The sequence below is a fragment of the Pempheris klunzingeri genome, chromosome 7 (assembly GCF_042242105.1).
Source record: "Pempheris klunzingeri isolate RE-2024b chromosome 7, fPemKlu1.hap1, whole genome shotgun sequence".
In the NCBI taxonomy this organism is placed as follows: domain Eukaryota; kingdom Metazoa; phylum Chordata; class Actinopteri; order Acropomatiformes; family Pempheridae; genus Pempheris; species Pempheris klunzingeri.
The window spans coordinates 28101251-28125609 of record NC_092018.1 but is presented as its reverse complement, the minus strand read 5'-3'; the positions used below and the strand labels follow the sequence as shown (position 1 = coordinate 28125609).

The following is a 24359-nucleotide window of genomic DNA, read 5'->3' as shown; positions in this document are numbered from 1 at the left end:
CCTCCGAGATCATACCCCAGCTTGGAGATGAAGGGACTTTGTCCATGCAGCTCTGAAGGCACAACACACTCTGTGCTGATACATGAGCTGCTGTTTCATCCCCACAGCTCACTGTAAATATCAGAAAAGCCAAACTCAAGCTCCTTCCATGGGAAACAAACCTGCTTTTGTGTTCCTCGGTGTGTATATCTCAAGTACTGTACCCGTCTTCCTCACAGTAGACACCAGGGCTACTTCTTTAAGAGGGGCCCCATTTACATTGCTGAACATCAAGATTACTGGTTAGGTTTATGGTGCCTGCTCTGTAATGCTCAGGTTTCCCCTCATCTGGTCTACATAACACACGAGCAGTGAGGGACTGGGGAATCAGTCCTATAGTCTGATTTAGGAGGAACCAAAGAGTGGCTCCCAGACCCCACAGCTATTACAACACTTCTCTACAGGTAACAGCAGTCAGTTACTTTTCAATCATTAAATCCACCAACAGGAGCCAAAAGAGTGAGCTAAAGGTAGATCCCTGTTTATTTCAGTTTGAAGTTTATTCTTATTCTTATTCTTATTCTTTTGGAGCTGTGTATAACAAAAAGCTATTTCCCCCTGGGGATTATTAAAGTGATTCTGATTCTGATTTATTGCTGTTCTTATGAAACTGCACGAAGGCCAAAATCTGAATTTATCAGTTGTAGCTGATTTTGGTTTAGGAGAATCTTTCTCTACCCTGTTAAACTCCACTTCTTTCAACAACAACTCATGATCCACCCGCTTGGTTTTAATTGTCTCAAAAACACCACTGGGTCATGCACCAACATGTAAATGTTTGTATCCCAGTTAGAAAGTCTCTGTTCTCATAGAAATATTAAACTATTGTTTTCATCAGAGGCTGAACAAATGCATGACCCTGAATTAAACTTCTATGTGAGGGGAATCCCACTTAGTAACTGTGAATTAGCAGTCCTTAACTGGGGTCCAGTCACTCCAGGTTGTTTCTAGTGTGAACTAATCACATAAAGTGTCATAAAATGAGCAACAGGAATTCGTGATGCATCCTGCAGTAATTCAGGCCTTAAATCTTCCTGAGCCGTGCATTAGTTAAACAATACTTAAGTATATGATTTGTACCCTTATTATACAGCGCTGTCAGTAATGCTAGCATTAAGACATTACCAGTGAGCCACCTCCCACCAACTTGAATCAACAGGTTTGTGAGTTAGCAAGCTAGAAGAGAAGTTAAATGAAACAGTCCATGAGTGAAAAGCTGAAATAGCTAAAGGTTCAAATCAGAAGCAAAACATAATGGAGAAATGGTCAAAATGTCCAGCTTCTGCCACTCCAGCTGGTAGTATGAAAAGAATACTGTAAAAATGTCCGTCTAAAGGGACATATTATGGAATATTTTGAGTGGAGTCAATGAGGGGGTACTTTGGCTCCTCTGACTGGACCGTTGGTACGTCAGACTTAAGGGTCTGGAACCACTGATGCCTCAGCAGGGAATTTTAATGGCTGCTCCTCCAGTAGACTACGTTCACCTAAGCTGTGTGTGATCCTGCAGCAGGCTTGTCAGCAGCACTGCGGTGTCCTGGCGCAGTCCCATAGTTAATCTGGCTGACGGCATCACTGTCAGGAGCAGTTTTCAGCAGCCAGCCAAGGAAACGTTTCTCAGCCAGAAGGTTGATAAACCATGTGAAATGTGTGGTGAATTTCAGCGATTCAATTCGCAACCGTTATTTAGATTTTAATTGGAAGGCAGCGGTGCCATGAGCGTCAGCGGCTATGCATAAATCCAATGTGACCGCTTACCACTCAGGTTTTCAATCCTTAAATGTTAAATGTTTTCACGGTACAGTAAGGCGCTTTGGAAGAGAACATTTAAACCGTCAAACAACAGGGTGTTTGTGTGAATCCTCAAGTGCTGAGAGAGACCCATCAGTCCAGGCGAGCGATGACAGCTGGAGTCATCAAAGAGACTTTACTGCCTCTGCATCTCACAAAAACCCCAAACAATGGCAGGAAGGGGCTGTGAGTCTTCAGGAGATGAGCCACACGCAAACATCTTCAAGCAGGATTCATTAGACTGCCGCTGAAGTTGGTCCGTCCATTTCCTGTTTTTACGTCCCAGCTAAGCGGTGACGAAGGCCTGCATGTGCCAACACTCCTAATGACTCAAAGCTTGTGAGCCATTACTAACACAATCATTCAATACTCTATTATGCCCAGAATGGAAGCGATGCAGACCATGCATCCTTGGTTGCAGATTGGCAGCAACATCATCTCATCATTAGTGGTGACCAGGAATGATGCCAGTGACTGTGTGTCTCCAACTATGAACACAATGGTTTGTTAAGAGCCTCCCAACACAGAGGACATCCTCCCCATATGGCTGAGGGAGCCTGGCTCCAATACTAATCTGCTCTCACTGTTTATAAAATAAACAGGCCCCGGAACGCTAACCTACAGGCTGCCCAGTTTCCCCCCCTCCTGCGCCCTCTACATCGCATCTGGCTGACCTTTGACCTGGACCGTTTCAACTGGGCTTCCTGTCCAGTGCAACATGCATATGGCATCACGGCAAAATCTGCACTGTAGGCATTTCTCATGCAGCGGAAGAGTGGATTGCCAACACATCCCCATGGAGGTGGCACATGTGGCAGCTGTTGTCCCACACATGAGCATATAGAGGGTTGTAGTGCTGCCTTTGATTATGTTCCATAAATACGCACATAGGTTTAGTAGTTGAGTTGAGTTATTCAACACCTTGACGCCGATGCTATAAAAGTGCAAATGAGTATGCGTTTAGATAAGGCTCCATTTAGTGGTGTAAAGTTACCTCTAATTACAAAATCTGTGCCACTTAAAGGCAACAGCATTACCTTTTCAAAACAGGGTTGTTTTCACACAGACATCCCCAGCAGACCGCCCCCGACACACACACACACACACACACACACACACACCCGCCCCCTCTCTCTGGGAGCCCCGGGCCTGCTAGGCCCACTGATGGTGGAATGAGACGAGATAAGCCCATGGTCGGCCTCCATCAACACATGAGGCTTGCCAAAGCGAATAGAGTTACAGACAGGCACTCCTCTGGGGCTCAGTGGGAGTGGGAGCTGGCTGGGACGGGGCTGCTCAGACAGAGGAGGCTGCTAATCTGCCCCCAGCCAGCCCGCTGATGCCCACCATCTGTGTCTGTAACTCATCACCCACCAGCCAGGAGCCTCGGCAGGCGCACACACAAGTAAACAAACACCCAGAGAGAGGCATTTAACAGCTAATTCTCTACCTGGCTCTGGTAATTACCGATTATCAGTGCCACCCAAAAAGCAGGGGACAGGAGCAAGTGAGGAGAGGAGAGGGGGGATAATGAGGAGCCAACTGTGAGTAGGAGTCCGGTCACTCCAGACTGTGTCATTGTCTTCATCATCAGGAGACAAAGACGTGAAGAAATGATTGTGACAAGTTTAATTTCCACCAGCAGGGGTGAGGACTGAGTCAGGTCGACACACCTTCCACGAGTGTCAGGAAAAATGTAGCCGCTGCTTCTGCTTCATTTACTTGACAAGACTTCACAGCAGTAATTGTGCGTGCCTCTGGCACTCCTGAGCCAGGGGATGTAAGGGGTTAAGAGGTCAGGAGGATGGGTGGTTGGGTGGGGGGACAACTGATGGAGATTAAATGAAACGCCTAAAACTCCTCAAGGAGTATGACAGCCACACAGGTGTGCAGCACTTACCCCCACATAACCCCCACACACCCATCGTTGGGAGCTAAAATATCCTGTAGGCGTAGCAGCCGGCAGGTGATTAGCAGACACAATTATTATGCCTCACTTACCTTTTTCCCATTCACCCGCATGTTTGAGTCTCACTTGACAGAGACGGCCTTGTTTCTTCATGTCACTTGAACCCCTAAAACCACTAAATGGCTGTTTATTTTTTTTTCATCCGCTAAGGGACTGTATAGAAATTATTAGGGAGGGCAAAGAAGGTTATTTTTTCTTTCTCAGATTTCCATTTGTGCTTCATTTCATCCTTTTCTTTTTTCACCATGGATCACTTTGGGTGCCAGGGTTTTATTTTTTAGTTGCTAGCTGGTCCAGTGTGTCAGTTTTCAAACAGTGGATGTGGAACTTTATCTCTTTAAAGAGGATGCCATGTTTTGCCACTACCCGACAGCCACCTTCACTTTATTTAGCATTACAACGGAACTACTGAACTAAATTGAATATATAACATAACTTCTACTACTGAGGCGAAAATCTTACATCGCTTTTATGCTAACCAGCAAGTCCTGATGTGCAATTTGGGTTCTGTAATAGATGTTGCTCCATTAACGTATTTAATGTAAAATCAGGGTTGAGGTGAGAAATCATTCAAGGGTTCAAGGTCCAAAATCAAACATAAAGCCCCCCCCCCTTCTCCACCACAATAAGTTTTGTACAGTCCCTAATGTAGGACCTTGTGTCCAGTGGGAGTAGCTGGAATATGAGCTGTGATGACATTTAAAGTACTTTGCTAAATGCACCCATGAGAATTTTTGGTTGTTATTCTACGCTGAATTGACCAGTATTAACCATTTATATAACCATTTACACACCATAAATGGAAGCAAAATTACACAGTGGAAACAACATAGGTGCCAAACCTACATTTCCAAAGTACACAGAGCCGTGTATATCACATGATGGAAGGGTTGAGCCCAAAGGCACCGCTCCAGACTTAAAACATTGGCAGGGATTTCTAATATTATTCAGCAGCAGTGTTTGTTTGGGGCGGACAGACATAGCTGACGGGAGCCAGAGGATGGAGAATATTTACAAAGCTGTGTCTGGGGAGAGGGCTGTCACGTCTCCATTCATGAGGGCCAAGGACCGGAGACAAGTAGTGTTCATGTCGCAGTTGCTACAATGCAGCAGAAATAAAGGGCAGTTCTAAATAATTTGTTTTAAAGGTCTGGTGTGCGACAGGCCGCAGTCATCCATAATGTTCAGGGACGAAGATAAAAGTGAGGGCTTTTCCTTTGGCAGATGAACACAAGAGTTCCACGCTGAAAGAACAACACATGGATGATTCAATTATCCACCCTGGCCCTCGCGCAGGGATCCCCCCCCCCTCTTAATGCCACAAAGACTAATGTTTTCCCTCGGTGCAATAAATAACTTTTTATCCCCACTGCCACAGAGAGTTCACCTGCACGGATGATCACAAAGTCTGCCCTCATATTTGTTACTGTGGCCTTTTAATTTGACCTGAGCCAACCTGTCATGCTCCATCAAACGTGGGAATCGGATACCTCAGGAACACAGGCGCCTTTGCTTTGCGTTATGCCACCCGCCACCCCCTCACCCACCCCTGCGCCTTAACACACTGAGCCTGGGAGCAGAGAGAAAGTCACCCGCATCACATGAATCAAGCACTGTGACAGGGGTCCGTTGGGTCTGGGATCACACGGAGGATCACAAGTCTCTCTTTTTACTGCTCCCTCTCCCATCTCTGTTAGCTGGGGGTGAGAGAGGCGGGATGGCCCTCTAAAGGCACATATTTCCGTTGATGAAGAGATAAATCAGATCATTTCTGGAGTAAGGAAGGGAGCACAGAGAGAGCCTTCTTGCTCGTCCCCCTTTGAGATGTAAATGGCACGGTGGCACTGAAAGAGGGCCAGGTGTCCGATGCAAAGAGGGAAAGCGTGACGGTGCATGCATTCCTCAGGGACCTAGACCATTAACTGTTGCTTTGCCTCATGTGGGCAAACATCAACAGATCCCATAATGGTCCATAATGGCCTCAGTGGAATGACACAGTGGGTAAGTATGATTAATAGCTATTGACAGCTCCTGTTATTTAAGTAAGATATTAATCATATGTAGTCACACCTAGCCTACCTGCTTCAAAACGTATCAAATAACAGTTGTAAAGACAATCACCTAATCACCTGTGACTTGCTGCCTTCTCTTTTAATTGCTCCTCTGAGCCGCTGATGACCAGAGGTCAACAGCTGCAGCTCACGCCTTGCTGGACGATTAGAAATGAGTTAGCAGGCTTTCTGTGGTCATCAAGGTAGCAATTTGCAACAAACCCTTTAAAGCCCGAGGCCAAACCTTCCAATATCCCTGGACAAAAAAAAAAGAGGCCTTTGGCAGTTCAAGCAGTGAATCAAGAAAAGCGCAGCAGCCTCTTATGAGTCTAAACGAGGACGGAGAGAAAGGCTTCGAGGAGAAAGGTCAAATATTTGTGTCATGGATGGATTCACTCCCACAGCGGCTTCCCAATCTCTTTTTTTCATTCGCAGAATGCCCAGACAGATACACGCCAGAACATAGACTCCCATTTGATAAGACCATGTAGTCTTATCTGAGGAGATAGATTTGACAGGGCAGAATTTCACAGTGGAGGAAAAGGGAATTAATCGCTGCAGAGCTTGAATTTCATCTTTATAGCAAGTGTGACAGTGAAGTGTAATGAATTATGAAGCTCCCACTTTGGTAACCAAACGTTGTTCCACACCTTATTCCACTGGATCCCAAACTTTCCTCGAGGTAAATTACCACGTTTTTGAGAAATATCCATATTTGCTTCTTTACTGAGTTATAGAAGACACCACTCGTTAATATGTGGCTACATGGAGCCAGCAGCCAGTTCTTTTCAGCTCAACATGGAGATTGGAAAAATGGGAAACAGCCAGTCTGATTCTGTCCAGAGGTGACTAAATCCACCTCTAAAGCACACTAATTAAGGCCAAGACACAGTCCAGCATTTAACCCATGTAAATCAAACAATCAAAACATAACAAGGTAATAAGACATTTCCAGGCCTTGTGCTCAGCTAAGCTACCCTGCCGCTGGCTGCAGCTTCATATTTAGGGTAGAGATATAAGAGGAGTATCAATCTCCACATCTGACTCCTGGCAGAACAAAAAGTGATTCCTAAAATGTCTAACTATTCCTTTAAACCATGCCGCCACCACCCCCAACGCACATACACACACGTAAACCTGTACATCACAAATAAGTGACGTAAAATATGTGATAAAAGTGAAAAGTGTATAGTATAAATCTAGAATATATGAATTAATGAGGGATTTTCAGGGATAAAAGAAGTCAGTTTTAACCTTAATACCATTTTATAACCTCTGTTGCTGTGCAGAATTAAACCTAAACAACAAACAAGAATTCAGTATGCTCACTGGTTGAATTCATTTCCATATTTCTGTTGAAAAGTCACCTATCTTAGGTGTGCCCCCCCCACCCCCCCATCTCATTTGAAAATATAATGCAAAACTGTAATTGATGTAACTGTTTAATCATATTTTTTGTGGTGAAAAATTATTAAAACAAATAGAAAATAAAAAGACACCCCAGGGTGCCACAGCATCATGCCAGCACCCACTTTGGGACCCACTGCTTCCTCTAAAAGTGGTGACTCTGCTGCTCCATCTGCTGGTGAAGACAGGACGTGACATCCAGCAAGGCTCAACGATCAATACGCTCAAATACATTTACGGTCGTCAATAAAACAAGACGCCAGAAAGGTTTTAAGTCGACTTTAAACAAAAGTTTATTTGTAAAGTTTAAATTCATGATGATGCACACTGCCCCATGGTTGTCAAACACCTCTTTTCTAACCCTAGTGTGAATGGTACGATTATACCAGATCGGTCTTTTAGAGTAAGAAAAACATCTTCACTTAGAAAAGTTACCCTGAAAATTATCAGATAGACTTTTTTCCTCTTAGTGCTACAGATGTTGAAATATACTGTCCTACACTTCAGATGACTTAGAGATGTCCCCTCTGCAGCTTCTGCCACTGCTCAATAAAATATGGCATCATAGACTGAAAAATAGATTTCATTACTAAACAAATTGTTATTTTACATGTCATATCTACACAACGAGCATTAAATTAAAATATAACGTCAGCGAAATGTGAGCTGTGTAATATAAGCAACTAAAAAGCTACTGCATACAGGTGAGTGGCTGCTTGAAAATGTGTTATCCTTTTAAACCCCAATGCTTTCTATAACTGACCTGACAAGCTTTTTTTTTTTTTTAAGCAGACTTTTCTTTTTATATTAATCATATACAAAAACACATTTTACTAATGTGTGCTCATGCTTGTCAAATCTCCCTTTGCCTTTTTTTTTTTTTTTTTTATCACTGTGGTAAAAATCAGAAAACAGGCGTAGACCACAAAGACAGATTGTCCAATATGTTTTGAAAAAGAAGCCTCACAAGCCCTGCATGTCTCCATATGTCCAGAGAAATGAGCCAGCTTTTCAAATCAAGAGTCGCTACAAATATCCCCCCCAAGAAGATTTTGAAATCACATGATCCCTGTTGACTGAGCTAACAGAATAAGCCTGCTCACAGGTAGATCATCTCAAAACACAGTCTTAAATCTGCTTTGGAATTTCTAGCAAAATATATATTTTATATGTAAAAAAACAACCAAAAAAAACAAAAACATAAGTCCCAACACACTGTAAGATCTTCTTGGCTCCAGCTGGATTATTTGAGTAATACCAAGAGGAAGGTCAGCACCATCAGGTGATTTGCAATCGCTCACTGTCCAAGATGTCACAGGGAACACTTGAAATTGCACAGCTTTTAACAAGGCAGGAATGTGTGTCGTACAGTGAGGAATGTTCTGCGTTTTCCTCTCCGCTGCCCATGAAACATGAATTACTGCTGCTCTAAAGTGGCTGTTAGTGCCTGGCACAGTGAATATTGGAGTTTCTACAGAGTTAAACCACGCCAATTCAACGGACAATAAAAAATTTTAAAAATGTGACCACTTGTGCATTTGGGCATGCGCACGCACAACATATTTCATGTTTTAACTGTTCTTTAAATAAATAGTGCTTGTAGAAAAAGATGTGAGTGAACACAATGTGCTGTGACTCAATTCCATCACTTCAGGAAGATGATGAAGAAAAAAAAAACAAAACATGAAATGCGCGTGAGCTGGATGTCAGAATTAGACCTCCCAAGCTGAACCCCTAAAGGAATCCCATCCCTGCTGTGATCAGCTTCAGCAGCAGGGATTGTAACAGAAATGATAGCTGAGACCTTTATGAGACTGCCCTCTAGTGACTGAACCCCATAGTCAAACATCATGGCTTAAGAAAGATGGAACGTTTGCATCCACTGCTGCACAGTATTACTGCTGATCTCAATAGTGTTGAGTTTGAGTGGAAATGTAGAGGAACACTTCAAAAGCATCTCATCACTCATCAAGTCCCATTTAAACCTTTAACTGCTGAGAAGAAAGGACTCTGCTCCCAATAACGCAGTGACGTATCTCCCTTACATACAGAATACTTAAGGCTCGATCCCACCGGGGGTGTCTGCGTGGCGTTTCGGCTGCGATGTGGCTCTAGTCAGTACTTTAAAAGCTACCAGAAGCAGCTCGGCGCTCCTCCCTAAGTCTAAGGGGAGTCTAGCCTAAGTCTATTCTTGACGCTGGCCACAGGAAGTCAGACAAACAAACTGCAAGGAGAATATGGTCAGTTTTCAAAATAAAATCCCCCCTTCAGACTTTCAATCATATATTTCATCAATATCATTTTATATTCTGTGGCACCAGGCCAGACATGAACTGGTCAGAGAGGTTCGCCTTGGATGTGGAAACTTTCACTTTAGCGGCCGTCTGTAGGACACAGCACGAAAAAAAGTCAATATTCACGAGAAGCACATTAAAAACAGACAAAATATGAGACGCAGCTTGTTTAGACACGGTAGGAAGACGAAAGTCTCAGGAAAAATTATGAAAAATCAATCTGAGCTACAACCGCGCTGAGGACGGAGCAAAACCGGACCACAGCCGGAAACGGGACGCAGACGTGCCCGGTGGGATTTTGGGGTAAGACTTAGAGTCTGAGAAGAGAATAAGAGCATCAAGAGGAGGCAACGTCAGCTTCATGTGGACAAATGGCGAAAGCATTAAAGTAGTTTCACACATAGCAATGATGCTTTAGTGTACACTAATAATATCATAGGCAAAACGGTGTCTAAAATGAATATATGGATACAAAACGGTCCAACATTAGAATAATATTGATGCTGGCCAATCAGAGACCTTGTGGCAACGCAGGCTGGTGGTTGGCTGATGGGTGCTGGTGCTCGGTCCACACGGCTGTAGAGCTACAGGTACGTGTCCTGCTCTGTGCTGCTAAGGCTTTGTGTGGATCGCTGAAGAGGAGAATCTTTGGCAGGGGGAAGGTCTGTAGGAGGCGCCTGCTGCTGGTGAGGCGAGTCTTTCTCAGTCTGTGGCACAGTCTGCGCTGTCTCGCTGCCGACTGGAGGTGGGGCTGGTGGATCGGAGGGTGGAGCTGGAGGCGGAGGGTCACTGGGGAGGGAGTACGGATTGGAGATATCCTCAATGGGCTGGGATTTCTTCATGCTCTTCTTCTTCTTGCTTCTCTTTTCCTCCTTGCCCTTCTTCAGCTGCGGGGTGGGCTGAGGCGTCTCAAGTACAATGGTGGGGTTCTGCTGCAGGTCCTGGCGCCTGGGCGGCTCGGTCAGCATGATGACATGAGCGCCGTGCATCCTCGGCGGCGACTTGAAATTCAGCTCCCCGCGGTTCTTCCTCCAGCGCTTCAGCTGGGCGTGATGCTCCCGTTCCACGTCTCGCGCTGTCACCGGCACCTCCAGAATCTGCAATCGGAGGAGACGCGTCACCGGAACACATATTACAGACGGTTCTCAAAGGAAAGCTGTAGAAAAAAGACCGGCCCTTGATGGGACATACAGCTACTTCCTTCCATGTTTGACCATTGTGTACAAATGTGAACTTTGTCTCTAAATGCCAAAGGGCCTCAGGGCTGGTGTGAACGCATGGTCACCCACGGTCAAGACAGCCCCTCACATAAGGCGGTATTGTTAGCCCGGACAGAGACTCACAGTAAGCCTGGCGCAGGAACCAGACACTGACCATCCAGCACTCAGCTTAATTCTCAGTCTCTTCTGTTTCCTTGGCTGCATTTCTGAGCACCCATTGTTCCTGAGCGACAACCCTGAGCTACATGATTTAAGGATTGTGCCGATGTAATATGACTTATTGTCATTGACAGTGTCCGTGCCTTAAGCAGATCTTAGTACATCTCAGTCAGCCATATGTAACGCTGTTCATGTGGGAAAACATTTGGAGTCATAAAAATAGGAGGACGTATGCACACTTACTTTTTCTGAATGTGTTACTTCCATTCAGAATCACCCCACAGATCACACTGTCCAAGGCTGGCTGAATCAATTAGAATCAGTTTTTGCGCATTTTAACAAATCGACTACAACACACACTTCACCGGCTCCATAAATGACATCACCGACGTCAGCATTAAATACCGAAGTGCCCGGAAACACATAGCGGCCACCAAACCTGAACTGCCTGATCCATAGCGCCTCTATAATCTACATTTAGGTTGTTTAAACAAATGAATAACCAACAACTGACTAAAATACACTTTATAACAAATGCACTTCAACATGAGACAATAATTAATTTAGCTTGTGGTCTGGTGTTTCAGCCTTAGAAAAATAGTAGGAACATTTTCAATATATCATGAATATGAATCGAGTAGGAAAATACTTCATATATATATATATGTATATATGTATTATGCATGGCCCAGCCTGTGTGGTCCAGCTCTTGTGTGACATAAACCGGTCAGTTTTTGGATATATTTAAACTAACTTAACTCTTCCTGTAGCTTATGGAGATTGAGCAACGTGAACGCTAACCAACAAGTACCTTGGAACACACACACGTTTTTGGTTAAAAGGATCATCTCTGTAGTCACCATGCCCTCCGCTCCTGCTCCTCTGCTCTTACCTCTCGGATGAGGAAGCTCTCCTGCATGTATCGAGGCTCGATGGCCCTGAGAAGCTCCATGGTTTCGTACTGGCCCTGGCAGGCCTTCAGCTTCTCCCGGGTCCCCAGCATGCACTTGAGCAGCACCAAACCCACGCGGAAGATGATCTTCACTCCTGGGGGAGGGAGAGGAGCCAGACGGCATTGTGAACGCAGTATCATTATGGAGAACTTCTAATGTCTACAACATCTGGTGCCACTGCAACTGCAGCGCCGTAAGCCGTTGTTACCGTCACAGAGGAACATGTCCCACACGCGCAGCACAGAGGCCCAGGGCAGGGTCCTGGAGAAGGCACACATGAACCACTCAGTCATGTAGAAAATGGGGTCGATCTTGTGTTTCTCCAGATGGCGGAAGGCTAGCGGGGAGACACGGCGCAGCTGAGCGAACAGGATCTCTCCATCTAACTGTATAGCTTCCTGAAAGACACACAGGTAGGAAAGCGTGAACAGAGAAAACAAAAGCCATTGTGCTCTGTATTGTCGGGGCTGAAGCCTGATACGCATGTGGATGTTCATCATTTCTGAGTGTTGCTGTTTGTGGCTCCCACCATGCATGCCTTCCCAGATCTTCTTACATCGACTTTTGTAGCTCCATAAATCAAAAGTGATTAAGCAAGATAGTTCATTCTATGTGCTGTTGGTGAAGTAATCGAATGTTAAATTACGGTCCGACAAGACTGACAATGCCTCATTGTTTTCATTTGCGTGTCATAACCACAGAGTTCTGCCACACACATTGAGCACTCTGCAGCAACAAAAATGCCACTGCAGTCACAGCGAAAGCCCAGTTAGTTAACCTGGATTACAGTTCTTGGAACGGCAAAATCATATGACGTGATGCTCTCTTTGCATTTCTCACCAGGCCAGGACTGTAGTAGCCAGGAAGATACTTCTCACAAATCTGGACCAGCCCCCAGAAGGCATCCTGTGGAAACACATGAACATGTTGTCAGGAAAGTGGAACCGTTCGCTCTACACAACGTTTCCCTGTGTACACATGGAAGGCCGGCTCATACCGGGCAACAGCAGAAGGCTGAATGATGTTAACGCCTCACAGACAGGAACTGTGAAGTCATTATGTGTAACTTAACACCACTACTAAGGTGGATCACATCAGAATACCAATAACTCAGCAGCATCTAAATCCTCCACACGTTTTTTAATGTTCATCATATCCTAAAAAAGTCATTTTAATTAATGACAGCTGATATTATTGTTTGCATGATGAGCATATTTTGAGAGAACTATCCCCTTGACACTATTTAGCATTTTTAATTTCAATAAATTCACCTCTTTACAGCTCTGTTTGTTTTCTCGTGTTGCATATCAAAGTGATAACTGCCAGAGATCAGTGGATATATAAACCCAAAGAACTGCGTTTTATTGGACGTATGGCTTTGAATGCGAAACTAAACATTTACGTGTCAAAAGTAGTCACCATGGCTGCTGTCATAATGTTTTAAACTCGATCCATTATTCTCTGGAGCAGCTCTGGGATTTATCTCCAGATGACATCATCTGTGCTGTTCAGCTTAAAAATAGACTTGTCCAAGGTCACAAATTAAAAACGCTGTAAAACAATTTAGGGTGGATTTCTTTTACAGATCAAAATAATAACAAGCCTTTAGAACTTTGTCTTTTAGCAGTGGCCCAGGCCGCCAATAACTCCACAGCCAGCATGGTATTATAAAGCCTGCCAACATATGGTGACGGTCCCCTCACACCGAACAAGGCAGTTTATGTGGTGTTTGTGGTGGAGGGGAGGCGTACCTCAGCAGGCATGTGCATGAGCAACACAGCAGCAATGGGAGCTTGAGCCTGGCAGTATCCCTCCTCCGGTCTGTACAAAGTGTAGGCCTTCAGGACACGGAACAGGTCCTGCTGCCTGCGGAGGGTCAAAACGCCGACACACACACACACACACACACACACACACACACACACACACCAGTTAGACCGTCAAATCTATTATCAAACAGGATTTTATCGTTTCCAGCGTGTAATCTCATATCGTGTCAGCCAGCTTACCCGTGTCCTCCCCGTGACACAAACATCTCGTGGAAAGGAAACTGTCGATGGAGGTCTTTCTCTATCACATCTAACCATTTGGGATCCCCAGGCTGGCTGTCCAGCTCCTGTCAGGACACATGGACGAGGCTGTGAGACGTCTTTACTACACACGGGTAGTAATTACGGCAATGGGTTAGGGTTTAAAACTGAAACATCTGAAACTCTTGAACAGCACTTAATTTTACATTTTTAACTTCCTGTACTAACGGTGAAATGGCTGCAGCTCTACGCAGACCACGGCAAGGCTCTAAACTACAAAAGTATCGCTGGTACTCAGCAAGGAGGAAGAGAAAGAGAGAACTCTCTGACCTGAAACTTTCCCTGGTTCTGCTCTTTCTTCATCTTCCCCCCGGAAAGGTAGAGCCAAGCACGGCCTCGGAGGGCAGGAGGGATTCCTTTTTGGCACCGCAGCCTCACCTGAGCCACAGAGGAACGAGGGTTCATTATATATATTCATTATTCATCATAAAGCAGGACACAAGGACAGTACAGTGTGACAACGGCTTGTCACAAGCATTATGCAAGCTACAGTATATACAAGCAGCTGTGGAAGCACCAGACCCGACACTTAGTATTGGTTCCTTTTTCTGGTGAAATGTGAAATGCAGTTATCTGTTCAAATCACTGAGTAACAGCACACGTGGTTATCTGAGAAACCACTGTTCATAAACACAACATCCTTTTTTGACACTGAAGAGACCTCACAGACAAAAGTAAGAGTTCATATACTGTGGTAGTTAGGAGGGAAACAGTTTGGGCCAAATATACTTGGACACCGACTACAGGCTCCATCATATCTTAAAGAGCTCATAGTACCGTACTACCCCACTAGAGCACTGGGCTCCCAGACTGCAGGTCTACTGGTGGTTCCTAAAGTCTCCAAAAGTAGTGCAGGAGGCAGAGCTTTCAGCTATCAGGCTCCTCTCCTGTGGAATCTCCTTCCAGTTTGGATTCGGGGGGCAGACACCCTCTCTGGCTCAGGCCCTGGACCAGCCCCTAGTTATGCAGCTATAGGCTCAGACTGCCGGGCTTAGGACTCCTCTATCCTCCTCTTCCTCTCCATCATTATGTCTCATGTCCGCTGAATGTCTGCTACTATCTTCCCCGGAGCCTTTCTGTGCTTTTCTCATCTCTCAGGTTCCTGTGGATCCTGGTCCTGGTTCTCCTGCTGTGGTTCTCTGGCTTCATGAATCACTGCTGCAGATCGTCGGCCACTCGTCATGTTTTTCAATATTAACATACTGCTAATTTATTAGTGCTATAGTCACTGTTAGTATGTTGGTTGCTGTTTGTGTTGTCTCTCTCTCTCTCTCTCTCTGTCCAACCTCCACCCAACACAGACCCCTACAGAAGCCGCCCACATTGATCCTGGTTCTGTTCCAGGTTTCCTCCTGTTAAAGGGGAGTTCTTCCTCCACTGTTGCTCAATATAATATCTGATGCTGCTCATGTGGGGATTCTTGAATCCTTAATTTTGAATTCCTGAATCGTTGGGTCTCTCTTCTCTCTCTCTCTTCATTAAAGAGTTTGGTCTAGACCTGCTCTTTATGTAAAGCGTCTTGAGATAACGCTGCTATGAATTGGCGCTATATAAATAAAGATTGATTGATTGATTGATGGATCATTAATGTACACACTATAGTTTATAAAATCTACCAAGACTCAAGAAACTCGCTTCTTTCCTTGGCACTGAATCTGAATGGAATGTACAAATAAAAGTGTTATCATTTTTTCGTCCAATGTGCAACTGACACTGATACTGGACTGACAGACGGACCTCCAGTACAGGATCAGAAACCCTGACCTTCAAATGTGCTGCTTCTTCTTTTCATGAGGCGCTTTAACCTGTCTTGCATTTAAGCCCAGCTATAGTTCGTACCCACAGCACATTTATTACATGGCTGTCTCACAGGAAGATAATACAGCCCCACCCTGAATCTGAGACTGTCAATTTGTTGTGTCCTGCCCCACTGCTGACTCATGGAAATGAGGTGAAGTTATGGCGCTGGGCTGAACTGCTGAGAGAGTTTCACACAGAACCAGTCAGACAAGTGAAGCTGCAAACAATGTGTCCACAGAAGTCTTGTCCTTGTGCAATCAAACACTTGAGCAATGCCATTTGCCTTGACTGATCATGTGTGCAAAACTTCTCAGGAGTGAAAAAAACTGGAGCCTGGAGAGAACACGGTAAAGCCGAGATACCAGCTTCTCAGCTTTAGGAAACCTTGACAAAAACAGGATTAATTCAGATCTGGCCAACCCACATGGATGGCATCATATAAGACATACAAATAAGGCAGCTGATGTTGTGTGCCACTGAGTTAACACTTGGTGCCGACCTTATTGAATCTCTTGATCATCCACTTGTCCCAGTGGCTAAGCATGTCCAGCCACTTCACCTCCCTTTGCCTGAGCACCTCTGGGGGCACATCCCGAGCTCTGGGGACACAAGAGATGAGATTTGAAGGATATGTTTAATCGTTTTGCACATTAAATCACCGTTAAAACCAAGTAACAACTGAGCAACATCTAAATCTAGTCTTATTTTTGCAGAGGGAATACAGGTGAAGAAAAAGTTTGCATATTTTCCAATAAGACTGGGCTAAAATAATAATAGTTTGGATAAACATAAAACAAAGATGCTGATGGCAGACGTATGTTGGGAGGCTGTGACAAAAACAAGAAAAACACCCTTTTTCTTTCAGCATATGCCATCGCACCTCCATGTGTGGCCATCTCTGCAAACTGTGCAGCGAGTCAAAAATAACAGCTACTAACCTTGTTTTGAAGAGTCTATAAAAGACACAAACTCAGATCTGGCCCATCTAATTTAACCTCAAAGAGCTGCAGTGAGGATTTGACTGTCTTGTGATGTAATTTAACTTTTAACATTTACAGGCAAAAAAAAAAAAAAAGAAAAACATAAAGGGGCTGCACGTAATATTCTCCAGCAGAAAAAGAAAACGTAGGCAAGTCTAAGCTACATTATGAATGCGGTCTGATGCTTTACTAAGGTATGCAATTATCTCATCAGCACAAGTCTGTAATTGTGGGTTCAAACATCTTCAAAGAGCACTTTTTTTTTTTTCCCCTTCCAAATTTGTGACAGCCCTCCCCGTTAAAAAAAGCTGTGAGTTCTATGTTGGGGATCCGTGCAACAATAGGTTATAATCCAGCTTCTTAAGACCTTTAGAGGCAATGATGAGCTAGTTTCAATCCCTGCCAAGCAGTGTAAGTTAAAGCCCGGGTGTGTGACCACCTATAAAGCTGTGAGCCAAAAGAGGCCCTCTAGTAACGGGGCACCAGAGCTGTGGCTCCAAGTCTGCCAATACTCCCAAAAAACAGGAAGCTCCCAGCCAGCCAGCACTTGGCACAACTTTCACTCACTCCTTCCACTATTTCAGTGCCATAATGTGGCTTAAGGCCTCCAGCAAAAAGGGGAAGAAAGGCCTTGTTAGACCAAACACACTGTAACTTGCCTCAAAAGGCTGTGAATGCATTAACTCAAATAAATAGAAACACAGAAATGGGCAGTGTGGGTTGATTTTTCAGCTTTTCCCTGACAAGAGCAGTACAGAGAGTTTTGCATGATAGAACAATTATGCCACATGTTATTTATCCATCTTCATCTGCTCGCATGCAGATTAAAAACAAATAGTCCCTCCTGTGCCACGCAGCTGGATGGGAGCTCTGTTGTGCAGAGAGACACCAACACAGCCTGTGATGTGTCAACATTATTATCTCCTAACCCTGCTCCCAACTCTGGCTGCAGAGGATTAAAAGCACCTATTGTCCGTATTTTAAACAACACAGACAATGAATCACTGTTAAAAGTTGAAGCAAACTTACGACGCCTCCGTGTACTGCTGCGCCCCGCCGATGAATCCATATCTGTCCGTCTGTCTGTCGCTGGTGAAGCCGTTGATCTCCGAGTCGGATCCCAAAGAGCTTTCATCGTCCAGGTGACTGCTGCTGATCGTCCGGATGCTCCTCGTGTCCGCTGATTGACGGCCGTTCTCTATTTTGGCCATGGTAGCTAGGAAGCTAGCTGGCTAGCCGGGACGGCTAACGTCAGCGAGCTTGTTGACAGCCCAAAGTCAAAACTGCTCCTCCGCATATGTTGTCGAATCAAACACCATCGACGCCATGATTTTCCCGACGTGACTTAAACTTTCCAACTAGCGTTAACTTCTGCTCCTCCTGCAAATGTTAGCGTTATCTAACGTGACGCCACAGCAGCCAGGCCACATTAAACAGGTTGTGCGTTAGCTAGCTGCGTTAACTTGACTGCTTATTCAGATTTAACACTAGCTAGCTGCTGGTGAGATGCTAGCGTAAAGTTAGCTTAAACTGTTCGTGCCAACAAATCCCAAAACTATTTCTGGAGTAGCCCTACCTTCGACAAACTATATCCTCAGCTGGTTTCTCATTGTTAGCCATTAACCAAGTATGTTAACTGGTTAGCAGACAAGCTAACTAGTAAACCGAGGGCGTCTCGGCTCGCTGTCCTGTCATCCCGAGTCTAGAGTGTGCTGGACAGATTTAGCCTCGATCAGCAGCCCAGTCTGCCGTCCTGGGCTGGTTTCACCGTCTTAGTGTTTCCCCTAGTGGCTGCCATAGGAAGTAAGTCCCATGTCTGGAAAAACGCACCACTTGCACTTTGTCCGCCCTGCACTGCAATCTACCTAAACCATCCCCTGCAGAGCACATTCCCATGCAAACCACCACTTTAGTCTAGACTAACTAGTCACTGTTGTATTTAGTCTGCACCACTAATACTGGGCTTTTTGTGCACTTGTAGTCTGAGCATCAGAGCACGAGGCCTCATCCATCCACTTTATGTTCCTAAATGTTCCTTCCTCACATTACTAAACAGTTTCTAACCTTCCACGTCACAAATGAAGCAACAAGAGCTGATTTTTTTATTCCTTTATTTAAATGGATGAACATTCTGGGGAGGTACATGTTTTTAAAAGTTACCAAATTCTCCATATTATCACCAACAATTCCTGAACCAATAGTGTGAAGCCATATCTGTTTGTGTATATTATACTTCAATTTAGCATTTGGAATTAACCATTAAGAAGAAAAACAAACAAACATGCTCTTTACTACACGAAAGAAAGCGCTATATAAGCACTATATAATTCTGAAAATTGAAATTAAACCAAAATGGCATGACAGGAGTGAGTGATAAAACATCCACATGTAAAATCTTTCTGGCTGCATGGCTCACTTCTTCCTTCCACCTCTCTCCTTCAGTGCCAAGTGAATGATCGAACCGTTGCTCATGTTGTAATAAGCCAGGGAGTTGGAATCCTTAATGAAAATGCCCTGAAAATGAACAAAGACATACGTGATGTCATTCAATCAGTCTGGTTAGACAAAGATTACGGTTTAAAAAGGAGGTTAAAAGAAAAGTTTACCTCATACTGTAACTTCTGTTTCCCTGCCGGCATGCCTGTAGCTTCATGGATTTTGACTTTAATAACAGACACCTGCAGAGACATTTCATTTGCACAGACATAAGAACTTGGTAGATGTACGGGCACACAGTCGCTACAAAGAGGGAACTAATAAACCAATATTTGCTCACCTGATCCGTGAGTGGTACGGTGAAATTCAGCACTTGGCCATTGAGCTTCCATTCGGTCTTGTCCTGCATGTTGGGGACCTGCACTTTAACCGCCACAGGACCCTGGAGAGGGAAAAAACCATGGCTCAAGTTAAGACAGAGAAACTTAGGGTAGAATAAACGTACAGTGTTACAGACCCAATCAGTAATTCCACCCTATTTAAAACATTATTAAATTGACATATGTTACAAAAGAGGTTGGCTTATGAACTAAAAATAAGTGTTTCATCACAAAATTAAAATATTCTACTGAAAATATACTCCTGTCTTCACAAAGATCACTTTATTTCTAATATTTTAAACTTTGCCTGCATACAGATCGTGGATTGTGCCATTAACAACTGGAAATACAACACTGACATGTCGCTGCTCTAACGCACCTTATTTCTACGAAGGAACTCTTCCTCTGGAATAAGGTTGTCCTCCGTCTTCATTTTCTTGTTGACTGGCTCGTCCTCATGAGGTGGGGGTGGGTGGGACGGTGGTGCAGGAGCAGAGCTCGGGGGCTGTGGCACCGGAGGAGCAGGGACGAATGCTGGAAGGAGAAGCAGTCATTTGAATTTAAAATGATCCAGTAAGGAGGCCTTCCTGTGAAAGGTTCAATTACCACGGTAGCACAATACACCAAGTATTCATTTCCTCAACAGTGCTTATTTACTTTGAATGTCAGAAATAGGTGATTGGAAGCCTTACCAGCTGGAACAACCATGGGAGGTGGTCTGGGGGCCATGATGTGAGGTGCGGATGGCGGCATGGGGACTACATTGATGCGAGGAGCAGAAATCATGGGCGGCATTGATGCTAAAACTTGCCCAGGTGCGAGGCGCACCACAGGAGCCACAGGCGGTCTTGGAATAACGGGTACAGCAGACAGGAGAGTGGTGCGCACTGGAGGTGCGAGCTGTTTATAAAGAATGAATTGGTGCGTTATTAGCTAAAAATGCACTGTTCCAAGTTCATTAAAATGTAAATGTTTTTTTTTTTAGGTAACTCACAGAAGTGGGTGGGCGAGACACTGTTGGGAGTGGAGGTCCAGGTTTAGGCAAAATGGATGCAGAGGACGGCATGGGTGGCTGGTGATGGACTTCGCTGGGCTTGCTTGGGCCAATTTTCTCCTTAGTGTCGTCCTCTCCCACCAGTCCTTTGGCCTTGTGAATAGCTTCAATCTGCTCTTGGAGGGTGATGTTGGCCTGTGCTGCCTGCTGGGTTCGAGCCATGCTTCCTGAGTGTCCATCCCAAGTAACCTGGTAACAAGGAATGTTAGAAGATCAACACTGTGCCCACTGAATTTCATTACACTCAGGAACTGTTTCAACCCCAAACTGGGCGTTCTAAATTATGTTCTCTCATTTATTTCACTGTGTCGCACACCATTTGGACGATGCTTTACATTCTCATGGGACCGATATCTGCATGACAAAGGCATTAAAAAAAACACAGAATGGGGTAATTCTGAAATGAAGAAGGACTCCGACCAGCCAAGACAAAACGAGGAGCTCGTACCTAAAAGAAGGGGCTACTTCTGTTGCATGGATGTGGTTTGGGTATAAAAAGTGTGTAACAGACCAGAAAACTGTTCTCTCTGTGTGGTCATTTTACTATTACAACTATCTATTCACTGAATTTACAGAAAATATGCTATATTGTGATATGCCATGTTTTGTCATCTGGAAGTGAAAAGACATATGTGGGAATACAAGATTTTGGTCGTGCCGTACAGCACAACAACAACAAACCGTGTAATGTAAACCTATAACTGTACTCACCTTCTCCTCTGGTTTCTGGATTTCTTCTTCACCAATCTTCTTACCAATGGCGGTCTCTTCCACACCAAAGATATCGGTACGCCTCTCAGCCAGCTGCTTCAAGCTGCTCTCAATATCCAACCCAGGAGCATAGACCTCATCTTCGGTCTGCCTCTCCCTGATGCTGCGGTCCCTTTGCTCCAGCCAGCGCGGATCCAGCAGACCAATACGCATGTGCTCTTGCATCTTGCTGGCTTGGATCTTCTCACCAGTAATTGGTGAGATGAGGTACTCATCTGGGGTTGCGATGGAGGCCTGCGGCTTGGAAGCTGTGAGGAAAAAAATAGCGTGAGATTAACGCACAATCACAGTAATATAGTATTAACATGTTATGCACTTGTTATCTCCTTATGTAAGGAAGCATGTGCTACCTTTGGGGTCGTAGTCTTTGCGAATAATAACGTGGTCTGGAGTTGGGGGCAGTGGGGGTGGCATAGGGTTGTCTGGTGGCAGTGGAGCCTTCATGCCATCATCATCATCATCAGATCCCTGAAAAGTGTATGAGGAGGAGAAGAAGAAGAAGATGTGGTTACCAGAGCGTGTCATTATTCTATTTCATTTGAAGCAGAGGCTCAGCAAAAACAAGTTGTACATTTAGTTAGGTGGAGTTTCCAAAGCGCAGGGATTAATTAGTACATCAGTTCTTACCTCATCCATGTCCTGCACTTGTGTGTCTTGATCCGGCTGTGAGGGGTGGCCGTCATTACGATCCTCCCGCTCATCGTCGTCATCTTCACTCTCAACCTCCATCTCCACCTCCTCGCTTTCTCCGTACTTCTCGTAGCGCTCTTGGATGAGAATGCGAGCGCCAAGCTCCTCTGGAGTGGTAGGTGGGGGGAAGTGGCCTGTGGAGACAGAGACGCCAATACAGATGAGTTATTCTAGCTAAATTTAGGGGCTTTTAAAGATTAGAATTATTGGGGTTGTATTACCTTGCTCGTTGGGCTGGAAGTCCACCGTCTCAACCACTACAAAGTCATGCCAGTCGATTTGGGCATATGCCACCCGTTCTTTCTCTCTTTCCTCCTCCTCCTTCTTTCTCTCACGCTCTTGGAACTTTGCCCACTCAACACGGTACCTCACCTGATGGTTGTGCAGTAGAACAGCTGATTAACAACATGCCATTAAATGCTTACTCTGAGAAACAGTCACAATTTAATGGGGATTACCTGGTCCATAACCTCTCTTGGATTCTCAGCCTCTCTCTTTAGCTTTGTCAGTAGGCCTTTGGGAGGGATCAGAATCTACAGGTTGAGAGACAAGGTCAAGATAGTTAAGCATCACCACCCCAACAAAGAATAATCACAATACCAGAGAGGCACCCGTTTGTCATGTTACCTTAGTGTACTGCTCCACCAGTTTGGTGAAGTAGTTGAAAAGACTGTGCTGAGGTCGCAGAAAGTCAAACTGGTAGTTCCTCTGTTCTTTCTGCATAAGCTGAGTGAGGAACTGGCGGCCATTGCGGGCCACAAACTGGGCAGTGAGCTTGACAACATCCAGATCAAACGCTGAGATTGACGGAGGATCTGCAATGAACTCAAACTCAGGTGGTGGTTCTTTGGGGACAACTGTCTCTTGAATCACTTGTGACTGCACCTGTTGACAAGCAGAAAACATCAGTTGTAATGAACAAACGTTTCCAATTATAAGCAGTGTAAAGCAGGGTGAAATGTAATGTCTTACTTTCTGAGGAAGCTGTTGAGACTGCTGCATGGTCTGCTGCATAACCTTGGGCACTGCTGCAGACGGTTCCTGCGCTTTGCCCTCCTTAAATTCATTGACTTTGTGGCGGTAGTAGGCATGGTAGGGGTCATTAGGGTTGAGAAAGTTAAACTTTGGATTGTTAATCTCATTCTGACGGATTCTTGCTTCAAACTCCGGCCCATTCCTGTCAAATGACAATACATTTGTTAAATCACAGACATAAAATCCAGTTAAGCTGTATAAAACATAACATATTTGACACATGTGGAGAAACCAACCTGGCAACGAAGCTGGCTGTCTTGTCAACTATGTTCCGGACCTCAGGAGGAGGATAAATGATACCAACGATGGGCTTAGTGGCTGGGGTTTCTTCAACTGGTGCATCATTCTGTTGACAACATTCACATTTGTTAGACTGCAGCATACAAGATTGATCTAGATCTAGCTGAAAAATCAAATGAGCATTTGAACATTTACCAAGGCCTGGTGTAAAACCATCACATGTAGTAAACCTTAGCCACTAGCAACATATTCAAGTTAGTAATAATGCCCCCCCTCTTACCCCCATGCCATACACACGGGTTCATCTTTATTTGCAGATGCTCTGAGCTATATGATCATTATGACTCTGCTCCCATCGCAATACAATAAGTAATAATTAAGTAAGTTATGCTTTTGAACCGCAACGAGTCGTTACTGCTGAGTTTTTCCCTCAAAGCTAACGAGCTAACAACCTTTACACTTTGAGGTGAGCAGTAAAATGGAAGTCAGCTTCTCCAACATTCCCATTTATAGAAACGTTTCTCAGTGAGGTAAAGTGTAAGGTAATTGTTCATTAGTTTCCCCACAGGAGCGGTAGGTTAGCTACATTGCTAACATTAGCTAACATTTAGCGGTGTCGTTACCTTGTTGTTTGGCTCCGGCTGAACAATTTGAACAGGCCCAGGCGGCATGGCTACGTCTCCTCAGGAAAACTGGAAGTTACCTCAAAAAACCCAACCAACAGGACGAATATAAGTATTTTAAACACACGTATTATATTACGTAATTTGTTAGAACACAATGAATCACAACTAACAGCCCAAATTCGCTGTAGTTGAAGACTTACTGCGTCGCGCTTGCTTTCGTTGACCCGAATGGAGGCGTATTACTTCCGGAAACATGCCGCAAAGCATCATGGAACTTGCAGTCATTTTTTGGGGATGTTGCCAAGGAGATGCTCAGTCAACAAGCTACACCCACTCTCCTGCATTTCTGTGTCAGAAAGGAAAAATCCAAGCCA

At 44.7% G+C, this 24359-nt stretch overlaps 2 protein-coding genes across 2 annotated transcripts; both read right to left on the bottom strand.

Moving 5' to 3' along the window:
• Positions 1–9238: 9238 nt before the first annotated feature.
• On the bottom strand, positions 9239–18448 carry LOC139204061 (TBC1 domain family member 10A-like). The gene is made up of 9 exons (XM_070834016.1): positions 17783–18448; positions 16273–16372; positions 14244–14351; positions 13893–13999; positions 13635–13749; positions 12724–12789; positions 12092–12281; positions 11823–11977; positions 9239–10648 (listed from the first exon to the last, which is right to left on the bottom strand). The coding sequence occupies exons 1-9, from the start codon at positions 17962–17964 to the stop codon at positions 10136–10138; spliced, it is 1536 nt and encodes a 511-aa protein (XP_070690117.1). The 5' UTR covers positions 17965–18448; the 3' UTR covers positions 9239–10135.
• A 399-nt stretch (positions 18449–18847) lies between these two features.
• On the bottom strand, positions 18848–24215 carry sf3a1 (splicing factor 3a, subunit 1). Its single transcript, XM_070834411.1, has 16 exons — positions 24186–24215; positions 23983–24062; positions 23356–23465; positions 23057–23261; positions 22712–22969; positions 22543–22617; positions 22306–22456; positions 22022–22218; positions 21745–21862; positions 21335–21642; positions 20564–20812; positions 20262–20469; positions 19949–20103; positions 19530–19631; positions 19360–19431; positions 18848–19267 (listed from the first exon to the last, which is right to left on the bottom strand). Exons 2-16 carry the CDS (start codon positions 24028–24030, stop codon positions 19166–19168), a joined length of 2358 nt encoding a protein of 785 aa, XP_070690512.1. The 5' UTR covers positions 24031–24062; positions 24186–24215; the 3' UTR covers positions 18848–19165.
• Between the last annotated feature and the right edge of the window lie 144 nt (positions 24216–24359).